A 27,985-nucleotide genomic window follows, 5' to 3' on the forward strand; every position below is an offset into this window, starting at 1 on the left:
GAGGGGATGCTGGCTTTTCAGAGAGCGTAAGGGCCCTGAAAGGTCTCAGCCACTTCATCTGCAGACTGAATTGCCCAAACAGAAGTCTGTTTTTCTGTCCTTCACCTCTGATTGACCTCGATTCATGAAAGGAAGATGGCAATGAAAATGGAACCACTCACAACGAGGCAGCAGGAGTGCTCACAGTAAAAGATTCAGGTTGGGCATTCACAGTTTCATCGACAGACACATCAACTCTCACAGTAAAAACTGCACTGCTGTCCATCGTAACATTAACCATTCAATTTTTTTTAGATGCACGTCCTTGGCAGAGAGTGAAGTGAGTACAGAAATATATGGAGAAATGGAAAAAAGTGGAGGAAGAGAATTATTTGCTACCAGTCCAGTGGATGTCACCTTTTTTAGTGGCTTCTAAGAGCTGGGAATCATCAGTATAGGTGATGCTATAAACAGGAGAATATGTTTTAAATGGAATTCAGTTTTTCACCAAACATTTCCAATTCTTTGAAATGGACACCATTGAAATATTGCAGTTATCCATCATATGCATCTCTATGTTTACTTCTTTAATGGATTTCCTTTAAGCTATTGCAGATAGGACCTCACCTGAGGTCCTATTTCTCAATGATTCTAACTGAATAGAAATATATAGAAAACTTCAAACAGACTGCAAGCATGGAACTACCTGTGCTCAAAGAGGATATTGTTTCACGTACAGGAACTCCAGGAAACCTGCCATAAATTGGACTAGACGATTTTCAGAACTCCCTTCCAACCCCTACAATTCTGTTATTCTGTGAAGAACAGTGAATCTGAAGATAGAGATGGGACAGCTCACTTCTCAGGTCCCCATCTGAGATATGAATTTTATGGGAAGCCTGGCTCCTGCAACATGGATTTCCTGCTCCTCCAGATTCTTTTGGGAGCATCTAGGAATTCTCAGCATTGCTGTAAATATCCACATCCAACATCTCTATAAAGCTGAATAAATTCTGTGTCTCAAGAGCATCACATTTTCGTTTGACTGGGAGGTGAATGGCACTTCATTTTTTTGACACAGTACATTTTTGAGGGAATTATCCGGCCCCCTGTCTTAGACTAGACTGTCATTTTATCATATTCTTTTCTATTCAGGCAACAATCCAACTTCTTTACAACCCTCCATATGAATTTTGCATTGAATCACTCTCATTTCCTTCCTATAATGTCTTTGCTTCACATTTGTGCATTATCTTTTCCCTTATTCTGAAATTCACAGTGCAAGGCATCTGTCTAGTTCACAAAGTTTCTTTGCAGTCAGCAGTTTTTGTACAAACTTCCCTTCTCCTGACCATGACTTTACAAACAATTCTCTGAAAAACAAAACACCAGTGCTCCAGCTTCTGTGTCTTGCACCTTAGGAAATGTACTGCTTGTTGTTGCATATAAAATGTGCATTATGTGTATTACTCCCTAAAAGATGATGGGTATTTTCTGCAAGTTTTTATACTCCATTCACTTCTTGTTCCTGCGTTTTTATTGCAAACATACACATAGACACTGGTATTGGAAGATTTGTTACTTAGCACATATTCTATATACACATAAAAAAAACAACATGAAATCATGCAAGATTGGCATAGAATCATATAGATTGGAAAAGACCATAAACATAAATTGTCCAATCATCATAGAATCACAGAATGGTTTGGGTTGGAAGGGACCTCTAACATCATTCCATTCCAACCCCCTGCTACAGGCAGGGACACCTCCCTCCAGACCAGGTTGCTCACAGCCTCATCCAGCCTGACCTTGAGTGCTTCCAAGGAGGGGGCATCCACAGCCTCACTGAGCAACCTGTTCAGAGTCTCACCACCCTCACAGAGGGTGAAGAAAAGAATTTCTTCCTAATATCTTTTCTAAATCTACCCTCTTCCAGTCTAAAGCCATTTCCCCTCGTCCTGTTGCGTTGGCTAAACATGACATAGTGGACTGCTGCAAAGATCACTGGAGTCTAGGGGGAAAAAAAAAAAAGCATTATAAAACATATTACCGTACAAAGAACATGAGTAGCACATCTTGATAAATGCCTATGCCCCTCTCAACCTTCTCATGCCCAACTGGGGGTTTAGACAGAAAGCCAGAGGGTTGATGTGTTGTGAGAGGGTCATGCAGATAAAAATCCCTCTGAGCTGTACTGGTGGATGGCAAGCTGGACATGAAGCCCAGAAAGCCAATTGTATCCTGGGCTGCATTGGAAGTAGTAAGCAGGGTAAGGGGTAAGAAAGAGAGGGACAGCCTTGGAGTAGTGTCTGGTGTGACAGGACAAGGGGAAATGGTTCCAAACTGAAAAAAGGGAGATTTAAACTGGATTTAAGGAAGAAACTTATTACTTAAGGGTGGTGAGGCAGTGGCACAGTTGCACAGAGCGGTGCCCCATCCCTGCCAACGTCAGGCTGGATGGGCTGTGAGCACTGATGGAGCTGCGGCTGTCCCTGTTCAGTGCAGGGAATGGGACAGACGGCCTTGAAGGATCCCTTCCAACTCAAACCATCCTACGATGAAAAGAAAACAACTGCGTACGAGGGAGCAAGAAGCACACGAGCTCTCAGAGCTCCGAGAGACGAAATTCCGCAGGCTGAGCTGAGGGCAGCCCTGGTTTCGGGCGGCGAAGCACCGCCGATACACGCACAGCGAAGGGCCGTCAGGGCGCAGCGCAGGGCACGCAGCGCCGCTCGCCAGGGGGCGTGCCTCGCACCTCGCCGCCCTCCCGCCCCCCCGGCCCGCCGCCCGCCGGTCCCAACGGCCGCCGCGCGCCGCTCACCCTTCGCCTCCCTTCCCCGCCCTCAGAGGGCGATGCTAACGGCGCCGCGGCGCCTCCTCCGGCTCTGCAGCTCCACCTTCAGGATGGGCGAATCGGCCTCCAGGCTGCCGCGTAAGGAAGAGGCGCTCCCCGGAAGGAGCCAGAGCGTCCCGGTGGCAGGTAGGGACCCGACCGGCCGCCCCCCTCCCCCTCGCCCGCCCCTGAGGAGAACGAACCCCGGGCCCCACGGCGGCCGCGCTCTACCCGCCTCCGCCGCCGCGCATGCGCACGGGGGCGGTGGCGCAGGCGGGGTGGGGCGCAGCGCGGTGGGCGGGAGGGGGAAGATGGCGGCGGGGTCGGCGCTGTGTGAATCCAGAGTTCTCTGTAAAAGGGGTAATAATATCACCTAAGTGTAGCGTGAAGGATCTAACCCAAGTGTATGGGAAGTTCTTAGGGAAAGCAGTCCTTTCAGAGACTATTTCTCCCTTCAGTTGGAGTAAATGTGAGCTTTTAAGTACATAATGTAGCAACCTTGAATTAAGCAATTAATCCTGCCTTCTGTCAGGGCAGCCTAGCAAGGACAGTATTGCAAAATGACCGCCATCGCCTTTCAGTAGCAATTAGAGCAGAACCAAAACGCCCTGATGTGTGTTTAGAATGAGAGAATCATAGAATCATAGAATCACAGGGTTGGAAACAACCTATAAGATCATCTAGTCCAACCGCCTTGTTGTTCAGATTCAGGTTGGATGTCAGGAAACATTTCTCCTCAGAAGGAGTGCTGATGCCTTGGGATGGTCTGTCCTGGTGGGATCACCATCCCTGGAGGTGCTGCAGAGCTGTGGGGATGTGGCACTGAGGGATAATCTGGTATTTTGAAGTGAGCTTATAAACAAGAGGGGGAATGGCTGTTAATGAGGGTGGATAGTGATAGGACAAGGGGGGATGGTTTTAAACTGGGGGCAGGTTTAGGTTAGAAATACCCAGTGTGAGCCTCTTAAGGCACTGTTAGTGGCCGCTTCCCTTTCCAGTACTGCCTGGTGCTGCTGAGAGGGGTTTGTTTAGTTGTCATTCTCACACCCTATTCAGCTACTGTAAGATTGACCCTTAATTCTCCCTCCACCTGCAGAAACGTGTGCTGTAGGCTGCTGACCATCTTGGCCATTGACATTACAGATCACTGCACCTCATAACCCAGCCTGCTGCACCGTTTGCTTTATTTGCAATGAGTGAATATTACTATTTTCTTTATAACCTGATACCCAATACAATCCCAGATCCTTTTCAGCAGGGCAGAGTTTATCTTGTAGCAGTGCAGAGTCTGTGCTTCTCCTTGTTGACCTTCATGAAGTTTCTGTTGGCACAGGCCTGAAATCTTTCAAGGTCTCCTTGTACTGAAGGTCTGCTGTTTGACATGTCCACTCTCATCTTCAATTTAGCATCATTCTCAGAATTGCTGAGCATGTTTTCTGTCACATCACTCATGTTCTTGTTTAAGATATTGAATGATATTGGCCCCAGCACGAGCCCCTGGGGTAACCTGCTGCACACAAGACATCAAGTTATTGATCACTGCTTTTTGATTTTGGTGATCCTGCCAGTTTTTGATGCATTTAGTGTCAAGCGGACTCTTCTTTCAGCCTGTGCTTTCACAGCTTTCAACTGCTTATACTGTAAAAGATGGTGTCAGAAGCCCTGCTAAAGTCAACACGTTATTTGCTGCTTTACCCTAATCTGCATAGCCAGTCCTTTAATTGTAAAAGGCAACCTGTCTGGTCAAGCATGATTTATCCTGGGTTGAGTTTTCACCAGATGAGGTTTTTCTTTCTGGTCTGGAGGGATGCTGGTCTAGCAGGAGGTGTCCCTGCCTATAGCAGTGGTTGGAACTATATGATCTTATAAAGGTCCCTTCCAACCCAAAGCATTCTATGATTCTGTGATTCTTCCATGGGCAGCCTCCTGCACTATGTTAATTGTATTGCACCCAGCTGCACATCTTTGAAGTCACATTTAATCTAGCCTTGAAGAGAGCTACATTGCATTTCTTTTTCTTTGTAACATGCTGACCATAGGAATATGTGACTGTGTGTGGTTGGTTGTGATTCAAAGGGCTCAGTCTGCAGAAGTCGGGGAAAGTTGGGTGAAATACCTTGCTGTGAGTTGAATACGTTGCAGGAACTAGTAAGCTTCACTTACTCTTTCTGTAATTTGGTTAGATCTGTCTGATTTTCAACAACTTCCAGAATCTGGGAGTGATGTGTTAATTTCCTTGCAGTAGAGCTGCTGCATTCATATTCGAGAATTCTTTCATATGATCTCTATATAATCATGTAATGCAGTATCATGTCCTGTAGTAAAATCACATGCTGTCTGTTGCTTTTTACCTTTCCAGTAGAATTCTAGTTGTCAGAATTAATTTTAGTTGCAGTATTGCTGAAATCTTGCTGTTTTTGTGAGTGTGTGAATATATATTGCTTACACTATTTAATTGGCTGTTTATTTATGATAGTGGTAGGAGCACTATTCAAGGAGCCCCAATCATGGAGAGGAAACCAGCTGTGTGAGGCATTATTTGTACATATTTATATATATATATATATATATATATATATACGTACATGGTCTTAGTTGTTTTTCCTCAGTTGAGATAGCAGAATATTGTTAATTAGAAGGAATAGTTTGTGCCACTGATTCCAATGAGCAGTGCCAGGAAATAGCGTGGCTCAACAGTGTGCACATCTGTACTGAGTTAACTTTTCTGAAGCAGTAAAGGTAAAACTCATGAGTAGACAGTCTTATAATTATTTAGAGCTATTAAAACTCATATATATGTGTGTATATATATATATTTGTAGATTAATAGAGTAATCATTGCAAACTGGAGGAGGTCATTGCGAATTTCTCTCTGACCTTCCGTATAAAAAAAGCGCACAACATTTCCATGAATTAATTCTTGCTTGAATCAGCTTGTTCTCTTTAGAGAAAACACTGATTAAAAATGCCCTTTGACAGAGAGCCCTCTGCAAAATTTCACATTTTTTTCCAATATTTCATAACTTCCTCCATTAAAATACTGTCTATTTTGAATCACTTTGCCGCGTTTGAACTTTCAGCCATTACCACTTGTTACAGGTTTTTTTTTAATCAAGGTGAAAAGTGTGACAGTATGTGTTTTCAGCTTTCCATGAAATATATTTAGATGCGCATTAACCTCTTTTTAAAGAAGCAAAGACAGACATAAAGCAAACGAAGTGAACTGTTTTATTCTGTCAACAGAAAGCATGTTTTTCAGTCCTTCACTTGTTCTTGTTTTTTTTTTCTTAAACTGTCATCACTTAGTTATCATACTCCTTGACGTGTCGCTATCAGTAGTGACACAGGATTTTATTAGTGATAGTGTCAACTGCAGTCCTGTTCCTACTCAGTATTTTCCTGTTTGTGTATCATAGAATCACAGAGTGGTTGAGTTGGAAGGGACCTCAAGGATCATGAAGCTCCAACCCCCTGCCACATACAGGGCCACCAACCTCTACATTTTATACTAGACCACGCTGCCCCATCCAGCCCTGGTCTTCAGCACCTCCAGGGATAGACAGGGCATCCACAGCCTCTCTAGGCAGCTGTTCCAGCACCTCACCACTCTCATAGTAAAGAACTTTCCCCTGACATCCAACCTTAATCTTCCCTCTTTCAACTTAAAACCATTTCCCCTTGTCCTATCATTATCTACCTTTCAAAGAGTTGACTCCCCTCCTGCTTGTAGGCTTCCTTTAGATACTGAAAAGCTGCAATGAGGTCTCCCTGCAGCCTTCTCTTCTCCAGGCAGCTCCCTCAGCCTGTCTTTATAGGGTAGGATTCTACTCTCATCCTCTTTGTTTTGTATTAGCTTTGTATTCATATTAATCAGTAAGATTGCAGTTTTATTTGCTTTGCTGTTGTTAGATGTGTCGTTTCTGAGTGAAGGGATGGCTGTGCCTAGGCTAAGTTGGGTTAGAACGTGGTGCTCAGGAGGGTCTCAATGTGTGTACAGAACTGATAGGAGGGAGTAGAGAAGGAACAGCGAGACACTCACTGGTTCCCTGTGGAGGGACAGGAGGCAAAAGACACAAGCTGAAATACACAGAGTTCCATATAAACAGAGGAAGAAAACTGTGATGTTTGAATTTTCCCCAGGCTGAACAGAGATAGGTCATTTTTTTCTAAACTTCCTGGAGGACATACTGAAGTTTGACAACAGAGATCCCTTTCTCTTCCTTCAGAGACACATCTCTTTTCATTAATTTATGCACAACATGGTCACGCATTTGATGGGAACTGCTTTGCTCTTCCCATCTGTCCCCTGGCTCTGGAAGTAACACATATTTTTCACAGGATTCAGGCAGATTGGATTCCACCTCAACGGAACTTGTGTGCATGAAGAATAGCATATCTTTCATTCTTACAGAGAGTTTATTTCACAAGAGTTATTGAACCGAGATGATACGTCCCATTAGGACCTGTTTAGTTCATTTCTAGTGCTGCATTTGGTGTTTTATAGCAGTGTACATCTATCATAGAATCATAGAATCATAGAATCATAGTCATAGAATGGCCTGGGTTGAAAAGGCCCACAATGCTCATCCAGTTCCAACCCCCTGCTATGTGCAGGTCGACAACCAGCAGACCAGGCTGCCCAGAGCCACATCCAGCCTGGCCTTGAATGCCTGCAGGGATGGGGCATCCACAGCCTCCTTGGGCAACCTGTTCCAGTGCCTCACCATCCCTGCTGAAACCAGGACACTGTCCCTTGCTATTTGTCAATGAATACATCATGGCAATCTCCTTGTTTTTGTGCCCTGTTTGTGTTGCCCAGCGTTAGGGAAAAATCTGCCACCTTATGTTTATTCTGTGCCTAAATACGTATGCAGTGTTACTTTGAGAAGTTTTAAATAGATTTTCCCTGATGTTCTGACAGTTTACTGAGTTGTGTCTGACACACAAGGTTCTGCAATGGAATTGTGAGCTAAAATGTAAGCGTAGTGTTTTCCGGGCTGCTTTTCAATAAAGATAAAGAAGAAAGCGAAAAACATATTATTTCCTTTCGTGAATTAAAAAAGTTTATTAAGTATGGGCAAATCTGAAACCTTGTGGGCATAAATTTAATATTGCTGTACAGAAGGTCTAAAATAGAGATTGTTGAGTGAGACTGTGCCTCAGAACAGAGCTTACAAGGGAAATGCAGTTTCTCTGGAGGTTTGAGAGTAGCTTTGTTAAGTTTTGAACACTTTACCTGATAGAGTGTTTTAGATAAAGAATCAATGGGTTAGCCATTTTTATTTAAGTTTATATGGAATGTGGGTTGAAAAAATGAGGTATGACTTCAATTAAGTACAGTACAGGAGCATGTTGAATAGTAATATCATATGTGCTCTAGCATTCCTCAAATTTCAATTTACCTTTCTAATTCAGAAGGGTTAATTACTTATTCCTTCATTCCAAGAAACGATCTTTGCCTCAAATATGCTCAAGCCATCCATTTCCATAAATTATTAAATTTCATTACAATTTCACGGGGTATGCGGAGATTTAAATCAGAAAAAACGTAAAACGAAAAAAAAAAAAAGTATGTTTCTTTAGGGAAGCACCTCATTTCCAATGTCTGTTCACTATCTCAGTGTCTATTTACTATTTCAAGGCCAGGCTGGATGGGGCTGTGAGCATCCTGGTCTAGAGGGAGGCGTCCCTGCCTATAGCAGGTGTTGGAACTGGGTGATCTCAAAGGTCCCTTCCAACCTAAACCAGTATGACTCTGTCTGAAAGAGAAGTTCTAAAATTTGGATTTCCACATCTTTACAGGTTGGTATGAGATGAATTTGCTTGGAAATCCTGTCTGTAATAATATGCTATGGCTTTTACTCTTGCTCTCTCTTTGTTTTTTTGTTTTTTTTTTCCCCTCTTTGTTGAATGTTTATATCTAAACACTAAACAGCTTGTTTGCAGGCCAAGTGTACAACTATAAATATTGTACTGTCATTTGAAAAACAGGAATTACTTTTTAGCCACCGATTACATTTGCATTTTGGAAGGTGTTGCAAGGAGAAGCAAAGGTTAAGGCAGTCTGAAGGGATTTTTTTGTTGTTGTTTGCATGTGCCTTTTACTCTTGACAGCTGGAAAACAACAACAAAAATAAGTTAGTATGCACACACGAAGCTTGATAGATGAAAAGCATACAAGAAGTACGTTTGTAGAGCTGCACATCCAGCTGTCAAACGCTGCTCCCAAGGTAAAATCGTTCCGATGAAAAAACCCAGAGCTCCCTTATCACCTCTAACTACACTGCGGCATAAAGGGCCACGTCACTCATCACTAAGCCCTCTCAAAAAGAAAAAAAAGAAGGAAAAAAAAAAAGAAATAATAATGAAAAAATGCCTGGCTGGGTCCCTGGAGCACCTCGCTGACTACTTAGCATGCTTCTCACAGTGGGATGCGCGGCGGCACGATGCACCAAGCTGCACCCCCAGGACTGTGATAGGGCTGGCACGTGGGAAGGATCCCCGGGGTTTCTCTGGCAACAGCACAGGTTGCTGGGAAACGGAATTACCTAAATGGCAGAAACTTCACCCAACTGGCAGCCTCTTGAATGGAAATAGGGCTTGAAGGAGACTCCTCTTGCTGATACCATAATTTCCCTCTCTGGTATGGAAAATGAATCCAGGGGTACTTTATCCAAAGGATTAGGCATGGATGCTGCTCTGAAAATTCATTCAAAGTTGCATAATAAAGAGGATAATTATTTGCAGGAAGAGGTACGCTGGGTTCAGTAGCTTCTTGTTGCTGCAGTTTTGAAAAAGGGACATAATGTATAAACTTGCCAAATTTGCATTGCTAAATAAAGCGGTGGGAAGCTCAAAGCTTGTATTTACATGGGTTATTTTTTTCACTAGAGAATATTTCGTATTATTTTGTGTGAAGTCTGGGATACATTGAACTCCTTTGGCTAATTGTGGTCGTTCTATCTGCAGTATGGTTTCTGCATGAATGCCATTGACCTGACATTTAAGTTATGTTGTAATTTCAATCCAGAAAAAAGGGGGGTTGTGAAAATTGTCTCACTTTTCTGACATGCCTCTGTGCCACTATTTCAAACCTCGTGAGCTTAGATGCTAAGCAGATATGGGGATGTTAGCATATATAGGTTTTAAATGATGGGTTGTTGCTGCTATTCACATACAAGTAGGCATTGCTAAAATAATGGCTAGTAATTTGGGTTGTGACCTGGGTTGCACAGGATGTGCACAGATGTAGAATCGTAGAATCATAGAATCATAGAATCACAAGGTTGGAAACGACCTATAAGATCATCTAATCCAACCGTCTTCACATTACCACTGCTACCACAAGCACTAAACCAGATCTCGCAGCTCCTCATCCAGACGACTCTTGAATGCTGCCAGGGACAGCGACTCCACCACCTCCCTGTGCAGCCATTCCAATGCCTGACCACCCTCTGAGAGAAAAAGTTCTTCCTTAAATCTAAGCTAAACCTCCTCTGGTACAACTTGCGGCCATTTTCCTGGGTCCTGCTTGTTGCCTGGGAGAAGAGGCCAAACCCCTCTTCACCACAACCTCCCTTCAGGAAGTTGTAGAGTGCGATGAGGTCTCCCTTGAGCCTCCTCTTCTCCATACTGAACAATCCCGGCTCCCTCAGCCACTCCTCATAAGACCTGTGCTCCCCTCCTTTCGTTGCCCTTCTCTGGACGTGCTCCAGGGCCTCCATGTCTTTCCTGTAGTGAGGGGCCCAAAACTGAACACAGTATTCAAGTTGCAGCCTCACCAGTGCTGAGTACAGGGGATGATCACCTCCCTGCTCCTGCTGGCCACACTATTTCTAATGCAGGCCAGGATGCCGCTGGCCCTCTTGGCCACCTGGGCACACTGTCGGCTCATGTTCAGCTGAGCATCAACCAACACCCCCAGGTCCCTTTCCTCTTCACAATCATCCAGCCACTCGTCCCCAAGCCCATAGCGCTGCATGGGGTTGTTGTGGCCAAGGTGCAGGACCCGGCACTTGGCCTTGTTGTACCTCATCCCATTCACCTCAGCCCAGTGATCTTGCTTATATAGATCCCTGTGAAGGGCCTCCCTACCCTCAGGCAGATCCACACCACTTCCCAACTTGGTGTCATCTGCAAACTTACTCAGGGTACACTCAATCCCTTCATCTGAGTCATCAATAAAGATATTAAACAGGATGGGCCCCAGCACCGACCCCTGGGGGACACCACTTGAAACAGGTCACCAGCTGGACTTCACTCCATTGACCACCACCCGTTGGGCACGGCCCTCCAGCCAGTTCCTTATCCAGCGGAGGGTAAAACTGTCCAAGCCACGGGCAGCCAGTTTCTGCAGAAGGATACTGTGAGAGACCATGTCAAAGGCTTTGCTGAAGTCTAGGTAGACTACATCGACAGCCTTTCCCTCATCTACCAGTCTGGTCACCCAGTCGTAGAAGGAGATGAGGTTGGTCAAGCATGACCTGCCTTTCATGAATCCGTGCTGGCTGGGCCTGATCCCCTGGACACCACACACATGCCATGCAATCTCATGCATGTGATATGCATTGCTTAGTGCATATCACAGGAAGGTACATGGGATTAGGCTGCCCAGTGGGGCTTCACTTACCACATCAGAGAGGAGTGAATGGTGGAAAAGCCTTTTTGGCCTTTACTTTGTACTGAGTACAGAGCTGGGGTGGAGCACTGGTGGGGACTGTTGGGTTCCTTGACTCTGGTGCAGTCTATGTGCTTTATTCATCACATGATGAATGTCAGAAGGCATTTAAACTTGAAATGCCTCTTTCATCCATGGGCTGCAAGGAGAGCATCCAGTGATGGAGGTGTGTGTGTTAGTTACATCAGTGATGGTGTGAGCCCTGAATCTGCTGTCCTGAACAACCAGGTGGTGTGTGGCATTCTGTGGGCCCAGGACTTATATTTCAGTTATGTAATTCTGTTACTTTTTGAATCAAATAATCAAAGAATGTCTTGGGGTGGGAAGGACCTTAAAGTCCATCCAGTTACAGCCCCCGTGCCATAGACAGGGATACCACTCACTACATCAGGTTGCCCAGGGCTCCATCCAGCCTTGTTTTGGGCACCTCCAGGGACAGCACACAAATCACAGACACTTCTGTCCCAGTCTTCCACTTAAAAGACTTTTCCAGCAGTTGACTGTATTGACTATTTAAAATGTTTTAAGTTTGAAACCTTTCTTAATTATTCTTTTTATCTATTGTTGTGTTTTCTAGCCATTGAGCATCTCTCTGTTTTCTGTTATTTCTTTGAGGAGAGAAAAGAGACACTGGTCACAATGCCTCCTCATCCTGTATTCTTTCAAAGAATAAAGCTATTTTAATATCTGCCCATAAAATAGGTTGCTTTTCAGAAGATAAAATCATAGTTTTGAACACTGTTGAGCTGTGTTATATATGGCATTCTTAAAGGGTAACTCATGTGGACACTCATTCAAACCAGATCTGCTCATGATTTACGTTATGGTTACATGAACAGATTAGCTCAGTGTAAGCCTGGTATGGATTTATAGCATAAAAACTACTCCAGGTAACTGTCTACGAATGCCTTTGTTGTGCACTGAATGCTAAGTCATCTGTCTGGTTTCATTTAAAGGTAGGCTGTGTTACATTTACTCCAGGGTAAAGAAGTGCAGTTACCGCAAAGAAATGTGGTAATGAGAATTTTGTTTGTGTGCATCATTTTTCTTTTTTCTTTTTTTTTCAGAGAACACCAGAAACAAACTTAATTGAGGGCATAATGTCATTTAATGACCTACCTGTAGTTGGTACTCGATATGAAGCCTTAATTTTTTCTTGCCTTGAGTCAGAACTATCTTCTCTTTCTACTCACTTCATAATGTGCCAGTTCAAAGAGTCAAGATTTTATTCCTATTTTTCTTTGGTTTTCTTGGCTGAGGTTCATATGCAACATTTCCAGTAACAAAAGAATTTCCAAAGTGAGAAAACTCAGCAACAGTTCAGTTGTTCACATACGTAACTGCAGAAGTGCAGCTTTAGTTCCCTCAGAATATCATTATATGGTGATACAGTCATTGAATGTTTGGCTTATAATTGTGTGATGGGTTCTGTTTCGTCTTGCATGCTAATACTCTATTTATTATGTGTAGACTTTCAGTGGTGTGGATATATTTGTATATTGCTCTCATTTTGATATTTGCACATTTTTATGATACATATGAAACTTGCATTTAAATTTGTGGTTCAATTAGAATAATACACATAAATAAGTCTTTAGTTCAAATAAGATAAAAGCCCATGCAATATATAATTATGCTTATTGCAGTTTCTTTTTTATTGCTCACAGCTCCTTCTTGCTGCAGATAGGCAAAATTGTACTTAGTGGAATTTCATCCACTTGGGTGAGCAGATTACTGAGTCTTAGTTTCAAAGATAGAATCTTGCTTACTATTGAGGCATGTGGCCAACTGGATTATATTAAACTGGAGATTTGGTGCCTCAGACATTGCCTGTTAACCCCTGCTGAAAACCCAGTGAGAAAGCAGAAGTATCCTGCAAAGGATGGTCATTCTCATTAGACATTGGAAATGGTCATGGCAAACTGAAGATTAGCAGCAAAAGCATGCCACAAGCTGCATTGTAATCAGAAAACATTTCCCTTCAAGGATGCCAGGTATTTCCTGCAAGTCAGCTCTGGTCCTTGGGTAGAAGAAATGCTTCTGTATTGCACAGCTTGCTCTCCAAGGGAAGCATGGGTTGTAGTTTCGTTAATGCTGCTGGCCTGTCTACTTTTACTGAACATCATGGCAAAATCTGGATTAGGTTGCTAATGCTTCAAAGCCCTTTCTGTTTGACATTCCTCCTTCATCTTTTCCTCCTTCCAGGCTCAGAAATGCAATTTATGGTTTCTCAAACATTCAACTCCTAAAAAATTCAGCCTAGAACCCATTTATACATCTGTGGCTACTTTAGGTTATTCCGTCCACTCCCAAAGAGGAGCAGCTCCCCAGAATGATGATCAGTATTTTGGCGTGCACCACTGTGCGGCCTCATATCAGTTGCAGAAGGACATAAAACTATAGGAGAGACTCCAAATGAGGACTGCAGAGAAAGAGGAGGATGTAGAGTCAAGATGTATGAGGAATGCTGAGGTTCTTTGGTTACAGAAGCTTCGAGAAGAGGTCTTGTCACTGTGTGCTTCTTCTCTTCCCCCCCTTCCTCCTTAGCCTTAGACATTACACCCAAGTCCTGATAACAGTCAAGCTCTCACTAAGACTTATAACCACCACTAATCTGTTTGAAACTGGGTGTTGAAAGAGTTGATAGCAGACTCCTGGGTCAACAGCTGAAGGGCAATTGAGTGCGCAGCACAGCTGTGACTGAGACAGCCCTCTTATCCCTTAAGTTATGAGCGGCCCAAAGGCCCCTGGAGCACTTTGGCATAGTAGTTGGTTGAATGATAGGATTTTTCTTTGGGTAGGGCTATCTCTTGGAGTTAGCTGTATTGCAGAGATCTCTCACGTCTTGATGTCAAGATGCTTCTTGCCAGTATGCATCCTTGGTAAGTGACTAATAGGTTGTTCAAACGTTATTTGTGAGCCTCCAGTTAACCTCTGAGATATAAATGTTGATCTGGTCTGGGTCTGAGAGTGACTTCATCTGCGTGTTCATGTTCACTTTGAAATGGAGCATTCTGCTTGTGAAAAGTGCCTTTTGATATTGTCAGCAACTGCGTGTGGTGTCTGTTTGAAAGTGTTGAGCAGTGTAAGGATTTGGGGTAGTACTTTATACCTTGTTTCTTACTACTGAGTGGGTTAGCAAATGTGTTTTCTTATCAGATTGCCTATGTTTCCTGCTATGTGATTTAATTTGGTCCCCTGTGCTGTACTTTGTCATCAAATTGCTTTTCAAAGTACTTGAAGGATGTTCTCTCTCAGTGGGTAGGATTCCATCCCACTCAGATAAGTCAGATTCAAACCCTGAGTACAAAGCACAGGCATTGCAGGCTATTTCTATATCAAAAAAATTAAGCAGTATCTAGACTGTAGTTACCTATGCCTTCCTTTTTTGTTCCAGTATGGCTGGGCTGTTGGGAGAGGTTTGGAAGATATCACGTGTAGTCACAAAACGCCCAACAGTAGAATACAGTGTCCCCATTACTTGTGAAGTACAGAATTTGTGCAGTCTTTTTGCAATGAAATAATGAAGTTTCTGCTTTAGTCATCACTAAGGAATCATCTTTGTGTGGAGCATTTTACATGCCAATTAAAACCTACTCAGTTCTTAATTTAATTTACAATAATTGTAAGCAAGCTTTTTGAATGGGAGGGGAGGGGGGAACATCAAATATATATTTTACATGTGTGGATGTACGTGTACAGACATTCCTACATACTGCTGTTGTACAATGCAAATTTAGAAGTGGAAAATGAGTAAAAATGACTCTCTCAGGGCTGATTATTGGATGCAGGTCATAATGCTAATCTCTGTAGAGCTGTTAAAAACATGTAGTTTGTGGAAAATGTAATTGTCGAGAAGAATGTTGAGTACAAAGCCCTTTGTACTTGAATTTTACAGCAGAACTCTTCCTCAGTGAGTAACAAAGAATATGACCTTATTCTTTAAGCACAGACTGATTATAAGAGGGTAACTTGACCATATTTTAGGAAAATTTCCTTATTAATTTGATTTTGTTTCAGAGCATCCTTTTTCTTAATCACTGTAGCTACTGAGACTTTCTATCCACTTCATTGCAAGTCTATTTTCAGTATATCCAAGTTACCTGTAAGTGGATACCATTATGAATAACTGCTTCTACCTGCAGTGCTATGCATATATTTTTCATGTTGTGTGCTATAATCGCTTTTCTAAATGACAGTCAAAAATGGCTGTGAAGCTGAGTTCCTAACATTTTGATTTTTGTAAGTATCTGTTTTTTCTCCTGAGGAAACACATTTCTGATAGGAATTTTAAGCAGTTAAGGGTATGAGCGATGTTTGAAGCTCCCTGTAGAACCTTGTAGATACAATGCATACATCTAAAAGGTTCTGAGTGGCACTGGACAAAGGGAATGGGAAAGCAAAATTCTGTTGAGTTTCTTCTTCCACGCCTGTATATATATACTAGTGTAGGTAACTGGGTGTCTTGTTTTTGTTAGACATGGGTGCACTTGAATGGAAGAATGCATAGATGAAGGAATTTTGAGAAAATGTAGACTAAGGAAACATCAGGAGGCTTCTGGAAGTAGAATTTTAAATGAACTAATTGCTATGGGAGAAAGTGAGAACAGAGTAAGAATTGAACGATGACCAAGACCCAGATAAATATTTATTTTCCCTAGTTCATGCTATAAAATATTCATTGGATAGGTAAGATACTGTAAAAGAATAAAGGCGTGGACCTACCGTGCTCAAAGAAAAATCCAAGCTATGTGCTGTTCTGCTGTCATAAGCCTGACAACATGATGATGGCCAGGTTTGCACTAGAGACTGAGCATTGAATATTTCTAAAGAAAGATTAGGAAAGTTAGATGGAGCCCTGGGCAGCTTGATCAAGTGTTTGGTAAGGAAAGCCAGCCAATAAATCACAGCAGTGGAATTGGAACTGAATAATCTTTGAGGTCCAATCCAAGCCTTTCTATGATTCAGTGATACTATGAATTCAGCTTTCTCTGTATTTTGTGCACTGCAAGAGAATGGCATCAAAGAAATGTGAGGATAACTGGAGGTAGGAGAATGGCGACTTTAAATTCAAGTTACAGAGAAGTTGAAAATGTTTCCCAAATACAAGTTGTGGTGGAAGTTTTGTAGCTTCTTATCTATTAGATTAGCTGGAACACTAAATTGATTTGGGTTGGAAGCTTATTTATGGAAAGGAAGAAGGATTATGTCAAAAGATTTTGACAGCTGAGAGGAGGAAGATGCACCACGCTCAGTAACACCTTTCAAGTTGCAAGCAGTGCTGGTGGTGTGGAGCAGAAATGTAATTGCAGAGTATTTAAGAGATAAGAGAGAATTAGGAGAGTTACAGTAAACTACACATTTGAAAACATGCTGTAAGACAGAACGAGGGTAGTCATTGCTGTAAATGAGATCTATTGTGTTTGAAGCAGTGTGTACTGAGAGATAAAATGAGGCTCTTCATCATATTAGTAAGGCTGTCCTTTTCTGTAAAGCATTTGGCTACTGGGGAATATATTTATGCTCCAGCCCCCTGATCATTTTTGTGGCCCTCCTCTGGACCCTCTCCAACAGCTCCCTGTCTTTCTTGTGCTGGGGGCTCCAGACCTGGACACAGTACTGCAGTTGGGGCCTCACAAGAGCAGAATAGAGGGGGACAATCACCTCCCTGTTCCTGCTGGCCACCCCTCTTCTGATGGAGACCAGGATACCAGTTGATTTCTGAGCTGCAAGAGCACACTGCTAGCTCATGTTCAGTTTTTCATCCAATCTCTTGCATGTTGTTCTGCTTAGAAAGGTAGTGTGTTTTTTCTTTTTTTCCAGGCTTTAATAGATATTTGTTTTGGTCTAACTTGTTTGGAGGGAGAATGCTTTTCTCCTTTCTGAACTAAGTGAGCTTTTGCCCTGAGTCAAACCCTGGGGATTGCTGGGTCATGAATGACATAGAACTTGAGAACAGCAGGGTCTCTATCCTGAACCCTTAACAAACAGATCACTAGTATTCATAAACTTATAAAACATGCATGGTTAGGGAAGTAGTGTATTTTCTGCATAATTTGTTGTGCTCATTAATGTAAATGCATATATTTAAAATTTGGCATTTTGCCTTGGCAAATAGCTTATAGATGAAAGAAAGTTTATCCCTATAATTCTCTATTCACGCATTTTAGCCATTTCAAATATATTGAATGAAGTTCTAAAGTTTTGGAATGTATTGAGAACGTTTTCACCCATTAGCTGTTATGGCTGAATGGTTTCTCTTTCGAACGCTACCAGAACTTGTGCTTTTTGAATTAAATGGTGACATCGTTGGCATCTGCAGATGCCAAAGTTCTTTACTATGAGAGTGGTGAGGTGCTGGAACAGCTGCTTGGAGAGGCTGTGGATGCCCCGTCCATCCCTGGAGGTGTTCAAGGCCAGGATGGATGGGGCCCTGGGCAGCCTGGGCTGGTATTAAATGTGGAGGTTGGTGGTCCTGGGTGTGGCAGGGAGGTTGGAGCTTCATGATCCTTGAGGTCCCTTCCAACCCAAGCCATTCTGTGATTCTGTTGGCAGTTTGCTAAGCACTTGCTATGTTTTCTGGATAGGGTGAGCTTGAGTATCAGTTTTCAGCTGATTCTTAATAAATTTGGAATTTAGAAGAACAGTTGGTTTTCAGGCTGGAGTTTAGAAAGTTAAACACGTGCATGACTTTGGAATGTGATCTTAATTCAAATCTATACGTCTCCTACTCCTGGCATCTTCCCATGATTCTCCGGAGGAGAGAAAGAAAACACACTATTTTAAGGAGTATTTGGTACTTATTAGAATTACCCGTACAGCCGCCTTCCCAAGAATTTTGATTTACAGCAGGTTGTTCCTGCGTCGCATGCGGACATTTTTAGAGAACAGATTTCTTATCGCTGTGAGCACTGAATGGCTTCCAGAGCTCCACGATCAGGGAGCAAAAACCTTACATCCCTCATAAAAGGTAGGAAACCATGCGATCTATAAGCCGATTTGGCAGAGGCAGCGGTTGTTGGTGCCAAGATTTGGTTCCTGACCCGCAGCTTCCTGTTTTTAAATCTATTAATTGATTTGCAAAGAGCATCTTTTGGAAACAAGGACTCCGACAGCCTGGCACAGGCTGGAGCTCCGCCAAGACTGCTTGGGAAGCTTGCCATGCGGGGAGCGAGCGAGCGCGGGAGCGAGCGAGCCGAGGGAAGAAAAAAAGGCAAGACTTGGCACGGCGCAGTCAAATCAGCTTCTTTTGTCTGCTTCCTCGGCTTGAGCTTCAGGAAAGAAAACCGTCCTGGGGTACAGAGAAACTCACAACTTTTTTTTTTTTTGGTTTTCAAACTTAGCTGGCTTTTTAAGTCTCTTGGGTTGTCCGAAAGTGGTGGCACGTAAAATGATGCTCGGTTGGCAGTGGTGAGAGAAATAAGACTTCTTTAATGAAGCCTCCATAATGTCAGTTTACATGTGTGAAATACGATATTTGATTTTTTTTCCTTTTTTTTGTGTGTGCGCGCGTGTCTGAGTAAACTGTAAGGGAGCCAAGTAACTTGGAAGAATACAGAGGCAATGCCAAAATCGAGAGGGAGAATTTCTGTTTTTTTTTTTCCTTTTTTGCGGCAACAAAAAAGTTTTCGTCGACACAAATGTGCTTTAAAACCAAATCTGACCTCTGCCGGAATGTGTTCAGAATGGGAATTTCAACGTTTCTCTCATACATGCTGCAGATGCTAACTTTTAATGGAACGTCCTTAAAGCTTCCATCTGACTCAGCGCTGGAGTAAGAGTAGAAAGTTGGGACGTCTTAATGCAAAAGTGAGTATGTGCTTAAAGCAGTGCTGTTTGTTTTGCTGCTCCGTGCTGCCCCAGCTCCATCTCACAGCTATCAGTGCCAGCACTGAAGACCAGCAGGGCAAGAAGACACCCAGACTACGCCTGAAGGGCTGTAAAAGAAATGAGAGCCCGGCTGTTTTGTTACTGCTCTCAGATATCTCTTCCAGTGCATCTTAGGAGACAGCGTGTGAAACTGCTGAATTTTCTTCTGCTGGAGGAAATCAGAGGTGGGGAAATATTGACTTTTGCCAAGGGAGGGATGTTTGGAGATGACGGAGCTGGGTTTGAACTGATGACGCTGGATATAGGAACTCCAGTTTGTAGTAACAGTACTTGTTTGCTGTAAATTGTGGAAAAATCTGCTTATTTTTTTTTTTTTCCATACGTGGATTAAAAAGATCTGTGACGACTGAAGCGTGGATGTCTTTTGATTTCAATAAAATTAAGGACCTGAAAATCCATTGTTGGTTTTCTCCAAGGGTGCCTGGATTTTCAGTGATACAGGTACCTTATTTCTGATTTCCTAGGAACAAATGCTGGTATCCTGCCTATTAGGCCTGGATGTGGTTGGATTATACTCCTCCTGCTCTGAGAGTCAGCATTGTTATTTCAGAGTAACTGTAAGGCATAGCTTGTTATGGATCGTCTTCACTTATAGTAAGTAACACGCTATCCTTAAAGAATTAGATTGTTCAGCCTGTAAGATGTACTTCTGCAGCATGTCAGAAATCACACATTTCCTTGATTCTTCTTGTGTGCTCAGGGGAAGTAAGAAACAACATGACTGAAAAGCAGGTTAACAGGCGTGTTTTCCTTTTAACTGCACATCGTGGGGTTTTGATTACTAGACTACTAGAAATAACTGGCCTTTTTGATAAGGAACTTGGCTTCCTTAATATTAAATTGGTTTTATAACAGGATGTGTCAGATTTCTCTTACATCAGTGAGCCTTGTGAAAGATACTCTAGTTATAAATAGTGGTTAAGCTGCTGTTGTGATTACCACGCGATTTACTGAAGCCTTTCAGTATGGTTTGTTAGTGAGGTTTTGAAGAAAGTGTCTCCATTAAATGACCTGTTTGGCTCACAAAAATATCAGTTGTGTCTTTCTAAATGGTTTAAAAAAAAAAAAAAAGTTGTATTCCACAGATAATTGCTAAGCTGGGTATCCCAATATAGATGCAAATTAATTCTGCAGTTGGTGAGAGTTCAGGTTTGCTTTCTGTGGGGCTAGATTGCATGTTGTCCATTACTGCACAACATTAACGTATGATGTGATGGGGGAAATGGAGCTGTGACGGGTGCAAGTCTGCACTCAGCATAATATAGTAAGTTTGTCTGTGTAGCTATTCTGAAATAAATTTTCTATATGTATATATCTTTTAGAAGTAGCATATGCTTCAAGACTACAGTGTTCAACTACATTTGAGGAAAAAAAATGTAATAGACGTCCTTATTAAAAGTCAGGAAACAATAGAAAACATCACGGTGCTGCTAAGTGAAAACCAAGTCTGAATATTACAAGAACCATATTTGTCTCCTGTGAAACTTCTATGCATTTCTTAAGTAACTTCTCAGGTTTTTAACCTGATCAACACGTGGGTCCTCGCAGTGCGTTTAAAACCATCTTTGTGTGAATACTTGAATGTACTCTGACACTGAAGTTATTTTGAAAGCAGATACTGCAATTTTGAAGATGTTATTTATCTTCGAAACATGCAGTGAGTACATCCTGCTTTCCTACACTGTGTATTTCTTTTGGCCTACGTAACAAGGGAAGTATTTTTTCTCTCTGCTAAACCCTTTCCTTTTAAAAAGAAGTACATCTAAATATTGTTTTGGTGAAATATTACAGTGTGACAGATTTATGTCAGAATCTGAATTACACAGTCATACTGTTGGTTTTAGGGTGTTGATTGCATGAAAATTTACTTTGCGAGTGTAGTTTGATGTGATTTGTCATATTTGTGTGTCTTATTTAGGAACAATCATAACTTGGAGTTTTCTGAATATTTAATTAGCTTACTCATTATCACTGTTCATTTATGATCCTTAATTATTGGTTAAGCTTAGTAACTTGACAAATTCTTAATGATTCATTAATAAATATTTAGTAATGAGTTGTACAACTAGAAGTACAAAAGTAAGAAATTAAAATGCCTTACGGTGACATGTTTAAGTGTGAAGGTGAGGATTAGGGTGTAGGGTTTAATTTGCTTCCTCTTAAATTATGAAGACATAGTATTATTTCACATGGCAGCATTGTGCTTGATGCTTTAAGGGGCCTGCATCTAATAAGGGCCTGTGTCTAATCTGCCTTACGTATTATTGATATACACAAATCAAAGTTTACTCTTGTTTTTACTAGTTTCAAACAAAATTCCCATCTATGGTACTGTAGTTTTTGTGTATATTTGTCAACTATTTTTGATGCATTTGTAAGGGGCTTTAATTGAGCGCTTATTGTGAACCCGTGTGTTTATAGGACAGGGAAGGGGGGCAGTTGCCCAGTGTGACTCCAGATCTTCCCTAAATGTGGTATAGGGGAATGATGCAATGTTAAGGTACACATAACACGTGCAGCAATGCCTAGGTCCGTGGGGAATGGTGAGGATTGCCTCAATGTTTGGTAGGACTCCAAATTCTACTATTAATGCGGTGCTCTTACATTCTACGCCCAGTATTCTTGAACAGAGCTGTGTGTTTTAGGATTCTTTCCATTTACTGTTACTCCTGAATAATTGTATATTTAGTACTACAGTACATAACAAGATGTTTTTTCTCTTTATGGCCAGAAGTCGTCATTCTAATTACCATGGGTGTCTGTAGCATGTCTTCCTTCAGATCTCACTTAATCCACAGCCATGTAGATAAAACCAGGAGTGCATTCCTCTTATTTTATTTAGAAGTCCAAGAGCGTCCAAGATGGAAGACTGAGAAAGGCAAGAAGGCTGTGGTTTTCTCTTCATATCAATACCTGGCTATAACTTAATGTAAATCTCTAGTTCATGAAAATGAATAGTTTTCTCATTTTAATTATATTATTTGTCAAGCACTGTACATGCATGAGCTGGGTGTATTCTCAAGACCCAAATTGGTGTAGCAGTATCAACTTTGGTAGAATCCCACTCCTTTATTCAGCTGAAGGTATAGGCCACAGGCTTTCTCTCTATAACAGAAACTTTGAGTGAAATAAATCTTTTGTAGCTGTTAAATAAACATGTGAGTTAAGTCCCTCTTATACCCAATGGAAAGAAATTAGCTCTAGGTAATACAGAAAGCTGTCAGATAGGTAATGTGACTCACTCTATTGACCAGGAGAGCAACATTAGACAACTAGTTCTTACTAAGGTATCTGAGGTATAGATGTTTAACTTTCAGTGAAGTCAAATGCTTAATAAGACAGCTTACTTTATTTCAAGCCTTCCTTTTACATGTCAGCAATTATACAGCCATTTGCTCCCCCACAGTGCATTATTTTGCATACCCAGTTTCAAGGTTAAGAATAGAAGAAACAAGGACAATAAATTAGGAGACCGAAGTACTAATTGTTATCATTATAATTTTTTTGTCTGTTCTTCTCACATTGGTTGTATAGATGTGTCGTAATCCACAACTATTTAAGGTCTGATTGATCCTGATAATCTTGCAGAAATCATCTCCAGACTGTGGAGATGATGGAAGCTTTTCTCCTTGCCAGTTTTAGACGTCGGTGTTTTGCCAGTTGTTTTCCTATGGCTAAGTTGTCCTTGGTCTGTGCCCATTTGTAGAAGTTGTTACAGCACTTTTTCCATATTCAGCTGATGCTATGGAACTGTAAAAATGCCTGCATTAAAGGAGATGCAAACAGGGAGTGGTCTTTGCTTTTTCTAGCGTATTTCATGTCCTCTTATGTTGATGGAGATGCCATTTGTTGCAGCTAGGAAATACAATGAAAGTGAATTGTCCACTGTGTATTTTCTCTTGAAAGTAATGGAGACATTGGATTTTAAATGTAGATCCAGTTTGGATGTTCTTTCCATCACAAGGGAATTAGAGATCTTGAAAGAAGATCACTTCTTCAGCTAAGTCACCCAATCCTTTTTGTAAGATGGCCAAGACCAAGCAGAACTCACCTTGTTTCCTGCAAGGCTATGATTTCTTATAACTAGGTTCTTTTTCTCTTAGTTTAAGTAAAGTTAACTTTTCCTTTCTGGTTCTGCTTTGATTTTAAACCTTGTGAAGACATAAAGAGGCTTAAATCTTGTTGAGCGTTTGATACAGGAGAGGAACTTCCTGCTATGCCAGGGCAAAAGCTGATCTATTAAAGGAAGAATGTGAGTATTTAGAGATATTTAGAGATCAATTGGCTTTCCTTTAGCTATAGATTGATATGTCAAATTTTTGCAGTGTGGACATCTCATGATGTGACAGTACTGCTGCCTTTACACTGCAAGCTCTGATGTCTGCTGAGGTTGAGATCCACCTTTGAAAGGAAAATAAAAGAAGCCATTCCCTTCTTTTTAGCATTTTTTTCAGTAAGTGTGAAAAATACGTTTGAAGATATTTATTATTGCTTCTTATGTTTTCCTAAATATCTTGAAATGGATTAATTTGTTATTCTATTTTTTTCTCTTCCCAAGTATACATGAATGGGATACTTCACATTCATGGCCATTCCTCCTCTATCCCAGGTCCTCTTTAAAAATTTTTCTTTTCTTTTGTTAGTATTTGATTGTCTTAGTAGTGTTAAATTAAGGCACAAAATAGCTTCTTCTGAGAAGCATTTGGTGAGCTTCCTCCCTTGGCATTTCAGGCTGTCTTCAGAAGTCTGTGAATCCTGCTTAGTTATTGTAGTCCTGTGGGTAAGTCCAAGTGTGGTTATGTATGTAAAGTAGGGCTGTGTTTAAACCTCTTCTAGAGGCTGAAGGAGCTATTCTGGTCGTGACTTCTTTCTGTAATATGTATACAACCTTATTTCCAAATACTGTTGGTAGCATTTGGTGTTACAGGTACAAAGGTGACACTGCAAAGAGAAATAATAAAACTCTCAAGGAGAGCCTGTGAATTTCCTCTTCACAAGGTGAGATAGCAGCTTGCCAGAAGTTTGCATCAATGCTGTCTTTGTTCTTATCTCTGTAATGATGGATGTGAAAAGAGCTTTTAAGGGAAATAGTTTATAAACTCCATGATCATCTGAGAGTTCAGGAACCTAGCAGCAGTTCCTAGTGCTTTTAGACATCCTAGGCTCTTTGGGAGGTCTTCATGGAGCTGACAGGTATGGTCAGAACTTTGGAGCTATGGCTTAAACCAGCTGAGATGCTTCAGAGCACATGAAATGATATTGAGTATTTGGAATTGCTTTCTTCTTCATTTTATGACTAAAAACTGGTGATGTTTTTTGCAGATTCTTTTTTATTACGAAGTATTTAATTCTCAGAGTCAGTTTATACAATACAAAGGACCGTGGCCCTACAAATAACCTAATCTGCCTCATGAGTAATGACAAGATAATTCATGAGTATAGGATCAGGATCCCTTGTGGTGTGTCCTCTTAGTCATACATTCTGGCATCCCAACATCAGCCTTAGCACTTTTGTTCAAAGCAGTGCATTCATTTGCATATCTTTTCATTCTTTTTTCTTTCTCTATTCAACACATCTTTTTTTTTTCTTCTAACCTCTGCTATTTTCATTTTCAAGATAACTGATTTATCTTATGGCAATTGGTTCAGCTAATTCCCTTCTGTCTCCATTCTTTCCTCTTTCCTTTTCAACAATCAGGACCTGAACGTATCTGTTTAAAGAAAGAATCCCTTCCTCAGTGAGGGTCTCAGAGAAGATTCATGGGGTCTGAGGCATCCTTTTATCTATCTCCCCATGAAGAGTTGATCTTGGACTTCAAAAATCCCAAGAAGTTCAATGACTGGTATTTGTACTCACTGTGCTTATGTTCAAACTACTGTATTCTGAAGTTGTTCTTTGCACCACCCAGAGGTCTTTGTGGTTGCAGGGTAATATGGGTGTAGTACATGAGAGCACAGGAAAGAAATAGGTCTTGCAATGTACATCTTAATGTGTGTGTGCATTAGTATCTTTCTGGCCAATAGCACAGGAACCTGCAGAACTATCTTTGAAAAGCACAACACCTGCAGAAAAATGCTGTACTCTGATTTCTCCCAAAGTATTTTTGATTCAGCCAGGACAGCGGGTACTTCTATGGGTAAGGAAATACACTTAGTGCAATTTATGACCTAGATCAGATGCCAACAGAGTGTTCTGAAGAACGATCTGTCCTTATTCTGTGACCATTTCTAATCAATATAACTGATGATTTGCCTAGGGAAATTATCTGGTTGGCACAGAAGACTGTCATCGTTTCTCCTAAACTCTTATTCCTGCTGACCTTTTCAGCCTGTGTAAAAGCCTTGCTTTGTCTGAAATAGAAAACTCTGGAGTATCAAATACTAGTTTTCAAAATCAGAAAGTATAAAGCATTTATGAGACACTGACTGTTTGGCCTGAGTTCTCTAACAACTTGCTAATGGGTCGACCATATTGATGGGAGAGAAATTAGAGAATATCGTGACTCTGAAACATGATTATTCTTTGTTTAGAAGATAGGATGGAACACCTGTGGGGACTTCACTCTTCTAACAGACACTTCAGGAAGATGCTTCTGAGGAGCTCCACAATTTAGGAGGAAGTCAGATTGCCAACAGAGGGACTCCTTTAATACATAGAGAATACGCTTACTGAGTTTGAAAGGAAACTGGAAGTTCTGAAGAGGGATTGGTTTTGACTTCACTAAACTGTGATGATGTGTAGCTGCCACACAGGTCTTTAAGGAAGCTTTCATAAACTCTTGATTTAATATGCAGAAGCATCTGAGTTTTTCCTTATGTAAAGATAAGACAGAGCGGGTCCCTCACAAGCAGTTCAAAGAAGAAATTGGTTTTTTTTTGAAGTGTTTCAGGATGCACTTCTTCAAGAAATGTAGTATGAGTGGCGTGTGGTATGGAAGGGTGGATGGGATTTGTATTAATCAGTAGTTATTCTCTATGCTATCTCCACATTAGGGTACAGAATTCTGTATTTGTGCTGAGATGTGAGACCTGGAGCAGTAATGTGATGCTTCTCTGACCAGGAGTGGAAGATCAGGCTTCCATATTAGCAAGTAGGGAATTGGAATTAACAGTCATTATGGGTTCCTTCCAACTCAGGTTATTCTATGGTAGGATGTTAATATGAGAGTGATTCGACCTTTCATATAAATTCCTATTAGAATAATGAGAGAAGAGGCATACAGAAAACATCGATCTATGAGATTGCATTCAGAAATGGAGCATTTCCTTGACTGTGCCTGTAGACAACACACTTGCTGCTTTCCTGGCATGTAACAAGGGTTTAATTCCAGCTTTTCCATCTGTGAAATGCAAGCTTCTGCGTTCCACGTGGGCAGATTTCCATTTGTATTGATTGTACAGCACCAAATGTACAGTGGGAGTGAGTTTATACTAGATGAAAGACTTCTATGTGGGTTTTCTTTTGCATGCCTCACAGCTGTGGTTTTTCCCATCCCACAAACAGGAATAGGAATGAGGTCTAATTTGCTCGTTCATGTAAAATATACGAACTACAAACAAAGAATTCTCCAGGGTCTTTCTACATAGAAGTCTGAGATGTATCGCTATAGTACTTATTTCCCACAGACAGTGATTTTGGTGACTTGGATTCCAGCCCAGAGTAAAATATTTGCAAAGATGGAGGAGAGGACACCAACAGAAGATATGTATGTTCAAGAGATGCATTTGGAAAAATCTTTGTGATTTGCTTTTACTGTATTGACAGAAATACTTGGAATTGAACATCATAGGATGGACAGTTCTGTACTGAACCAGGCAGTACAAACTTCTTTTCCATTAAGTTTATTGCAGCACTGAAAGCTTGTTTTTAGGAAGTTTTCCCCATTTGTACTGGGGCAACAAAGAGCTCACAGCCTGCATTCCCATGAGTTTGTGCTATGTCCTGTTCCTAGCTGGGAAGTATTGCATTGCTGCCTCCTTGCTTATGAATGCTTGAGTTACTTTCCTTGAGAGCACTGCATTCTAAACTCCACTGGTGTGAAAACAATGGATTTCAGAGAAGAAAAATTTCTCATTTACTTAGCAAGCCTTAAAATAGTATTTATGCTTCATCTTTACATGAGCAACCTTTCACTTTCCCCAGAGCTGTGGATAAAACCATCTATCTGCAGTGTGGGAGGTGGAGAAGAGGTAGCAGGTGCTCTTGGTTATTTCTTTCTGTTTTATGCAAAGACTGATATCGCCTTGTACAAAGCCTCTCCAGAACACTTTGTTGGCTGTACATGGTTCTAAGTGAGATCAAAACAGCTGCCAGGGGTGTCCCATTCTTGGAGGTGATCAAGGCCAGGCTGGATGGGCCCTGAGCAGCCTGAGCTGGTAGAGAACAACCAGCCTTTGGCAGGGGTTGGAATTAGGTCATCTTTGAAGTCCCTTTCAACCACGCCATTCTGTGATTCTTCCATTGAGCAAAAAATGTTGTGAGGGTTGTCCCATGTTTCTTTGAGGCACCATCCATTTGTGGCACCAGCCAAGGAATTGAAACATGGGCATTTAGGAGAAAGCAGGGAGTGAGCCACTTCAACCTGAAGATAGAAGGTTTATGG

At 41.5% G+C, this 27,985-nt stretch overlaps 1 protein-coding gene across 6 annotated transcripts in view; it reads left to right on the forward strand.

The window, feature by feature from the left end:
• The first annotated feature begins 2,421 nt into the window (after positions 1-2,421).
• The window catches only part of MSRA (methionine sulfoxide reductase A), a 271,330-nt gene continuing 245,766 nt past the window's right edge, over positions 2,422-27,985 (forward strand). For 5 of the 6 annotated variants that reach the window (XR_016464580.1, XM_090136600.1, XM_090136599.1 and 2 more), the window contains exon 1: positions 2,422-2,962. Coding sequence is in view for 5 of the 6 variants with exons in the window: in XM_090136600.1 (XP_089992726.1) it covers positions 2,491-2,962 (472 nt within the window). In the remaining variant the exon portion in view is untranslated. The remainder of the gene's footprint in view (positions 2,963-27,985) is intronic. The other variant, XM_031603826.2, reaches the window with a different exon arrangement.

The sequence above is a fragment of the Phasianus colchicus genome, chromosome 2, assembly GCF_987193195.1.
Source record: "Phasianus colchicus chromosome 2, bPhaCol1.hap1.1, whole genome shotgun sequence".
Classification (NCBI taxonomy): domain Eukaryota; kingdom Metazoa; phylum Chordata; class Aves; order Galliformes; family Phasianidae; genus Phasianus; species Phasianus colchicus.